Source organism: Aegilops tauschii, chromosome 7 (genome assembly GCF_002575655.3).
Source record: "Aegilops tauschii subsp. strangulata cultivar AL8/78 chromosome 7, Aet v6.0, whole genome shotgun sequence".
Lineage (NCBI taxonomy): Eukaryota > Viridiplantae > Streptophyta > Magnoliopsida > Poales > Poaceae > Aegilops > Aegilops tauschii.
The window spans coordinates 501,253,868-501,262,254 of NC_053041.3; the positions used below are offsets into that span (position 1 = coordinate 501,253,868).

At 50.4% G+C, this 8,387-nt stretch overlaps 1 protein-coding gene across 1 annotated transcript; it reads right to left on the reverse strand.

The window, feature by feature from the left end:
* Nucleotides 1-5,390: 5,390 nt before the first annotated feature.
* On the reverse strand, nt 5,391-7,690 carry LOC109773490 (NADH dehydrogenase [ubiquinone] 1 beta subcomplex subunit 9). The gene is made up of 5 exons (XM_020332184.4): nt 7,420-7,690; nt 7,299-7,340; nt 7,099-7,180; nt 6,093-6,148; nt 5,391-5,639 (listed from the first exon to the last, which is right to left on the reverse strand). The coding sequence occupies exons 1-5, from the start codon at nt 7,543-7,545 to the stop codon at nt 5,601-5,603; spliced, it is 345 nt and encodes a 114-aa protein (XP_020187773.1). The 5' UTR covers nt 7,546-7,690; the 3' UTR covers nt 5,391-5,600.
* Between the last annotated feature and the right edge of the window lie 697 nt (nt 7,691-8,387).

The window sequence follows — 8,387 nt, forward strand, 5'->3', positions numbered from 1 at the left end:
TGATGGAACAAACCAGAGTAATAATTCCTTAGGAAAAATAAACCCAAACAAGCAAAAATTACTAGGATCAATAGCACCTGGTATATTTATTGTAGCAATCCGAAGAAAGGTGACTCCCAAAATTGGGACTCGATCCGCACACCCATTGCCTGATGGGCGATAAAGCGATGGCATGGCGATGCTGGCAAAGGTTGGCTTGCCGAGGCAAAGCCCTTGGTCCAGCTAACGTGACGAAGCTGGTCGGCTGGTGACGCCGAAGTCACCGGAGTATGTTGATGAAGAAATAGCCAAGTCCCCGGTCCAGCCGAGGTGACGGAGCAGGTCGGTGAGGAGACGTTGCAGCTGCCATGTCAGCCGAGGTGTTGAAGCAGGTCGGCGTGATGGACATCGGCTTGAAGAAGCAACAGTGCGGCCATGCTGACGCAGGTCGTGACTTGTGACGCGGTCGATGCCGGCTTGATGAAGTGACCATGCGGCGCTGCCGGTGTGCCCGCTCCGTGTAATCCGTGGGGCAGCGATGTTGGTGATGATTTATCCTTCGCGATGCCGAACTCTTGTTCGGCTTGCCAAGATGATGATTGAAGAAGTTGAGCCTGGCTCAACAAAGCGGCGACGTGTCTAGCGCAGGTCGGCAGCCGTGGAGCAATATTGCCGGACTGGTTTGACACCAGCGTGATGGTGAAGATTACCTCGGAGGAGGCTTAAAATTTTATGGCTACGTGTTTAAAAACAACGCACAATACCCTAGAAAAAAATTCCTTCAAAAGGGTTGTCCAATATTCCGTTCATGAAGAAACATGAACTCGGGTCGGATTCGTATTTGCGCAGAAAACAGATCCGAAAATTGGTCCACTCATCGGAAGGTTCTCGGAGTTTGAACCGTCAGATCGAGCTGAAATTTGGAGGGGTGGTAGATATGGGAATTCCGCAGCTGATGAACGGTTGGATCTTCCAAAGGACCTCTGAGCTGGGCTCTGGAGACCACGCCCTAAACTCGTCCAGATTCCCATCCAGATTTGACAGGGCTCCGGTATATCGTAGATTGCCAGAGATTCCTTCATCGGAACTCGATGGAATTTGGCATGGTTGTTGTACACTTAATTCCGCACAATTCCACCGAAGGAATCGTCAAAGCAATGCTCGAGGAGGTGGTGGCAGCGGATACAAGTTTGCTGTTCGGAAAAAACAGCACGGTCACCCGAGGGCAATGTTGACGTTGAGCCCCCGAGCTCCATGGATGATTCTTCCATGATCATGATAGAGATCGGAGTTGATGTTGACGAAGGCCCTCATCCGAACATGATGATCGGAGGTAGGGCACAGTCCTTGGTTAAGCCAAGGTGGCCAGTCAAGCCGGCGACAAAAGATGCCGACATCGACCATAAAGCTCGGCTCCGATGCGTAGATCGCGCCGGAGACTATCCGAATTCCCATTGCCCCGTGGCGACCGCCAGAAGGCTCTCAATGAAAGCACCAATGTCAGTTCAATATCCGGCGTATCTCGTTGTAGGAGTCCTAAGCTAGGCGTCTGGGAGCGATGGTAACATGGACACGGAGTTTTACCCAGCTTCGGGCTCTCTTGATGAGATAATACCCTACATGCTGCTTTTGATTGTATTCATATGGGTGTAGTACATAGTACATGTATCTACCACGAGATTGTAGTAATGAATATGAGATTGTCTATTGACTAGCCTGGCCTCGGTTTATATATGCACCGTATGCCTAGGGTTTAGAGGAGTCCTTGTCTTGGGCGCCAAGTCTTGTGGAATCCTCCTTGTATGCGGCATGGTCTATCCGAACTGGCCCAATATATAGTGAACCGCCATGGGGGTTCTCGGCTCGATCCAGCTGGTCGGGAGACAACGTAGTGAGTATCCCCTAGTCCAGGACACCGTCACCCAGAGAGATGGCTTCCACTTCCGCTCCGGTCGCCGGGGCATCGCAGTCCGCGTGTTGCAGCCATATCTCGAGGGGCCCCCTCGGCGGCATCTCGGCGGAGAAGAACTGGGGGAAGCGGATCTAGGAGCGCGGAGGCATCGCCGCCCACAGCACGAGTTCGCGCGAGAAGTCCACGACGTGGGCCCCTGGGGCGACGGTGTGCATCGCCATTGCGTGACGACTCCGGCCGCGGTGCGGACTGCGCCGCTCGCCGCCTCTTCCTCCGGAGCCCTCAGCTTGGGCGTATAGAGGCAGCGGGTACCCAGGAGGAGGTCGCTCGTACCAAGGCCTTGTCACCTCTGGCCTTATGACCACGTCGCGGTGGCGGCTTGGCCTCTTCTTCGGCGGAAGCGGCCCGGGCCCGTCGCGGGGGGCTTTTCCTTTCTCTCCGATCGAAAACCTTCGGATCGGCGCCATGGAGTCACAACTGGCAAAGGAGCAAGGAAGAAGAAGCAAGCGGAACAGGAAGAAATGAGCAACGGGGGCTCCGCCCCCTCCTCATTTATAGCAGGAGAAGGCCAACCGGCAATCCCGCGATCACAGGTAATGATGGTTTTTTCCTTGCATGCAGCAGGGACTCGTCAAGTCGGGTAGTTGCCGAGGCAGCGTGGGAAAGCGGAGACGCCCACGTCCAATCAATCGCCACACGTCGACCAAGGCCGCAGGCTGTTGGGGCCCGCGGCACTCCGCACTTGCCCTTTGGCTTCGCCCCGAAGCCAAGTCCGAGCGCGCCTTGGGCCCGAGGGCTACTGTCGGCGTTCTGGGAACGGGGGTCCCCAGACTTGCCTGCCTGCGGCCCGCGGCGTGGCTCCACTCGAGGCCCAGTACGGCCCGTCTTCACCAACAAGCATTCAAGACCCTCGCGAGGGGCCAAGCCTCGCGAGGCGGACGACACAAGACCTCCTCAGGAGCGACCTCACCAAGCTGGCTCGCGAGGAGCGGAGAGATCAAGGCAAGGCGAACCTCGTGAGGTTCCTACGACGTCAGCCATGACGACCAAGGCCAGGCGGGCGCCAGCGCGCACAGTGTCCTCGTTTCCTCTTTGGTGCTAAGGAGGCAAGCACATGCGAGGAGTACCGAGGCATCAGGCAAAGGTTTCCATATCAGTGCAACGAGACCAACACCAGCAGAACGGAGGTCGCCGTGGAGCCCAAGACGGCGTCACCACCAGAGCCTTTGGCAGGCCAAGACTGCTTTTGTCAGGATAGCTTGTACTAGCTGTCCCCTTTCAAATTGGCCATTGTTGGCTCCCTTCCCGCTCAATATTTGGGGAGAGGACCATGGCCTCTATAAATAGGACTAGCCACCACCCAAAGGGGGCAACTCAGCTAGAACCGATCTAGGTCTCATCTTGAGCCATCCTCACCCAAACACATTCACCGAGCACAAGAACACGTCTCCTCAGGAGGTTGTTCTTCCCCTTGTACTGTTCATCACCAGCCCAAGAGGCAATCCACCACCACCACACTGGAGTAGGGTATTACACCACAACGGTGGCCCGAACCAGTATAAACCTTGTGTCTCTTGTGTTGCGAGTTCGTCTAGCTAGCCCTTCGAGATCGCGGTGAGGCTGAGGGCGTGATTTGGTAGGGGGGATCTTTGTGCGCACCCTAGTGTTCGAACCTCAAGGGTTTTGCCGGAACCCGAAATCCGACAGAGCACACTGTCGCATGATAGATCTTTCAAGAGAGGGCAAACCCAGGTAGGTGCACTGCAGCCTGCGGCGAAGCCAAGACACGAAGGCAGAGAGCGGTCGGCTAGCAGCCTCATTCAAACGCGCGATAAGCTCATGCACAAGAAGCAACCGCAGAGAGATGTTTCCCGCCGTTTTAGTTCAACTACGAAGTTGTCAGGCAGTCTCCTTGAGACGTGCAAAGTTGCGTCGGAAAGGTTCGGGGTCCAGGTGGACGGAGTTCCAATCCTCAGAAACCACATTGAGGTAGACATCTAGTTTAGGACAGAACCGCTCAAAGTGGAAGCGCTTGGCGGCAGCGCATTCAATGAAGAGAGGACAATGGTCCGAGGCCGCAGAAGATAGGCAGCGAAGTAGGCACTACAGTTGCATCAAATCCCAGGTAGGTGTGCACAACACCATATTGTTCCGCACAAGAGCAGGGTGGTCTTGCTCATGAGACCACTTGTAGCGGCGACCATGAAGCCAAACGTCGCGGGGCTCCATATCTTCAATGAAGCGACGGAAGCAGTTGAAGTGTTTGGGCCAGAGTATTTGAGAGCACGCAATGCTCAAGACACGACGGGACTTTTGGAGATGAACAAAGCATGTGGGTTTCCAGGTATGTTTGGCTCAATTGATTGCATGCACTGGAAGTGGTAGAACCGCCATGCAGCATGGCATGGCCGCTTTGGAGACATGGATTTGGCATGCACATTTTGGGATGTCTAGATCTTACAATGACATCAGTGTGCTCCAACGGTCACCTCTCTTTTCAAAGTTAGCCAATGGGGAATCGCCATCGATGGATTTACAAGCAAATGGTCATACGTACAACGTGGGCCACTACCTTGTGGATCAGATATAACCGAAGTGGGCTACTTTTCTGAAGCCAATTTTAACCCCCCCCCCCCCCCCCCAAGGTTAAAAGAACTCTACTTCCATAATACTTAAGCGACTACCAGGAAAGATTTGAAAATGGCTTTTGAGATTTTGCAAGCCCGTTTTGCTATTATGCGAGGACCGGCTAGGTTTTGAGATCAGGAGATCCTTGGTTGGTACATCATCACAACTTACATGATCATGCATGATCATTGAGAATGAGTGTTGAAAAGATATGGATTACACCTTCTATGAACTCATGTGACAACCGGTGTGGTCATGTAGAATGGAAGACCGAATCCGACGCTTTTTGAGGTGTACCATGACATTCGAGATTCCTATAAGCACGACGATCTTCAAAAAGATCTCGTTGAGGGGTGGTGGATATGGCATGGGCAACAAGAGCACTAGCTTTATCTGTGTGTTCCATGTCACGTGTGATAAACTTTGTTGTCATGTGTGATGACAAATTTGTGTTGATTATGATGTGCATTGATGAACTATGTAATGATTTGATGTCGTGGATTGATGAGTTTGATGTTATGTTTGTACTATTTGTGTTTTATTTGTTTGGGATTCCTTTGAGATGAATTTGATATTGTTTGTTTCAACATGTATGTAATTGCGGTGCCCTATTTTACATCATCTGTTGGAGCAATGATGCCCTAATTTTTATCATATGTTGGGGGAGAACAATTTGTAATGCCTAAAACTCACCTTTTGGTCCCCTAAAACTGCTTTTGAGTGCCTATTATACATCACCTGTTGGAGATGCTCATAACCCCACCCTCATTTGGGGACTACCAGCAAGGCCCCCAAACGAATAGCAGCATATCGATGGTTGTGCGTTCAAACATTTTAGTCATGCATAACTTACTTGACAAAGAAAGCTTAGTAAATGTAAACGATGAACTAGCTGATGAGCACAAAATAGTTGCCATACAACATCCATGATAAAAGAAACACATGGAAGGAGGCGAGTAATTTTATTTTGTTCTTAACAATCATACAGCAGCTCAGTTGCATGCTATCATCTGGAAAAGTGAAAGTAAGTCCTTTGCACTCCGCAGGTGCCAGGCTCTGCTCACAAATGCATGATTCTTGTTCATTGGTCTTCTTTGCCATAGTTGTAGATAATCTCAATCTGCAAAGACAATATACCATTTTAACAGTAGTGTAACAGTTTCATAGGCATTGCATGGTCAAGGGGAACTACATCAAACAATAAATATCATGAAATTTGCCTCTTCAGGAGCAGCATGCACGAGATGACTGGTTAACCAAGAAAATGGTCTAAAGTACTTTAAACGCTTCAGCAAAAAAAAAATTTGAGGAGCTAAGCTTGAGGAGCTAAGCTTATAACACATTCTGGCAACAAACAAAAGGTTTAGTCAAAAAGTAGTCGTCGTGCATTTTGACAGACAAACGCTGCATAAAGTAAACTGTTTTAATTAATCAACTGGTCAACTAATTTGAACTGAGATCTGCATAAGAATTTTTGTAAGATATCTCACATTAGAAGCTCCAAACACAGCACTATAAACAGAAGTATCTTAACAACTCAGATATGTTAAATAAATTTCATATATGTTCTTACCCCTTCAGGTGGAGGAGGGTTCCTTGTGAATTTAGTGCCACCAGGAGCCCATGGAACTGCAGAGTAGATACATTGCATAACCTCATCGATCAGAAGAATCACAGCATACCAAAACCCCAAAATCACATTTGTTAAACAGGTAACATAGGGTAAGAAAGCAATTGCATCAAAGGAAATCGCACATGAGCAGTTTGTTACAGGTAGTATGATCTTAAGATCCTATAGTACCGAAAATAACCTATCTGAAAATGTGTCAGTTTTTCACTTTAATCTAAAGCCTAAGTACATTATCTATCGATTATGAAACAAAAGTATGCGCAACAATTTTTATTTTATTTCTAAAAAAGGCTATTTTGCACAACAGAATGTGTATCATAAAGCTGAAGCAGCCTCTATTCTCAAGGATAAACTGATGGTAAATAAAGTTTGGCCTGAATCAGAATAGTGTGACACTGAAATGAATATGCAACAAGTCTGTACATTTCTGGCCTGAGAATGTTACGTTTGCAGTGAAGGTTAGCACTGACTAAAACATGAAGATCACGTCACTACTCACTACAGCAGTTAGTTGTGACTAAACAACACAGCTCACGCCTCAAGCAAATATTGGTATCCTAAGATAACCTGAATTATTTCTTAGAGAGGAGGATACTCCTCTATTACTGAAAGCTAATAAGTAGTTCTACAAACCAGCAAAATGAAATAACAAGATAATGTGATGAATTAAGTGATGACAAGACATGCCTCCAAGTAGCTCTACGCCTCTAACTACACACAATCAATCATAAAAAAATGCAGGCTTGAGCTCACAGCTTCAGTAAACCATACAAATTCATCGGGCCTGAGTGATCAAAAACATTCCCGAGTGAATGATCAGTGACTCAATGTTCAGCAGCGTAACAAAACAACTGCAAGTATCACGCAACATGATTTACCGCGCAGTATCACATCCACAAACAGAGGCACCAGCAGCAGGAACCAAGGGCGCAACCATTTCAAGGCTTACCAATGTAAGGATCCGGGTGCTGGAAGTTCCTCTGCTGCGCCTCCGCGTCCTCGATGAGCCTATCGATCACGTCCAGGTTCTCCTGCGATACACACACACACACACAGAGGAAATCCATGAGAACACGACGGGGATCGGCGTCAGATGCGAGTCGTCAGCAAATAGACGAAGGGGGGGGAGACCCGAATCTTCAGTCTTACCACATTTCTGTTGGCCTCGAACTTGTCCCTGAGCTCGGACGCCTGCACGGGAGAAGAACACGGGGTCAGATCCGCGAGGGGGCGGGGAGATCGGGGGAGGGTGGGGGAGAGGGGCGCTCACGTCCTGGTAGAAGAGATGGCGGTGGACGGCCCAGTTGAGGGTGTCCTTGAGCGCGCGGCGGTAGAGGAGCCGCACCCGCTCCTTCTGCCCCGCGCGCCGCGCCAGGTACCCCGCCGTCGTCGACATCGACCTCGCCGCCGCACCCGCTCCTGCTTCTTCTCCGGAGATTCTCTCGCCACTCCTCTGCGTTGGTGGATTCGGATTGGGAACGGAGGAGGAAGGGACCCGATCGGGAAGCCCAAGTTGTTAGGTGGGTGGGCGACAAGGCCGGCATGCCCTTGTTGGGCTTTAATTGGGTCTTTCTGGACCGAGTTAAACGGGCTGGAGCAGTACGCGTTACCGAGTTCGTTCATTAGCTGCCCTATAAGTAGGCCTTTTTAGGGCATTTGAGGCACAAAAAAACAGTCCTCCAACTGTTGCCCTATAATAGAAAAATTGCAAAATAGATAAATAAATTAAGCAGCCCTAGAATGCAGCCCCAAGTGCTGCAAATATACAACACTTGGAAGGCTGCCGCAAAATCGCCCCACTCGCCCAACCACATTTCTTTTGTTCCCGTGCGCGGCCGGGCCTCCACTCCACGTGTTGGTAGTGGTGATTTTCTGCCGTAAAAAGCAATTGATGCCGCTCTGCCTCCTTCCCCGCCCCTGCTGCTCCACCCTGCCCCCTCGAATGGCCTCTGGAGAGCCCTAAAATGCAGCCCTAGGTGCTCCAAATATACAACACTTGGACGGCGGTCACAAAATCGCCCAGCTCGCCCAACCGCATTTGTTTGGTTCCGTGCGTGGCGGGACCTCCACTCCGCCGGCCGGCATCGGCGATTTTCTTCCGCAAAAAGCCACCGTTCCCGCTCCACCGCCTGCCCCTTCGATTTCGGCCGATTACGGCCAACCGCTGGAACGCCATCACCTGTATGGTTGTCGCAGCTCGGTCGTGTCCTTTCAAGGTGGACTAGCGGCCGCCGGAGC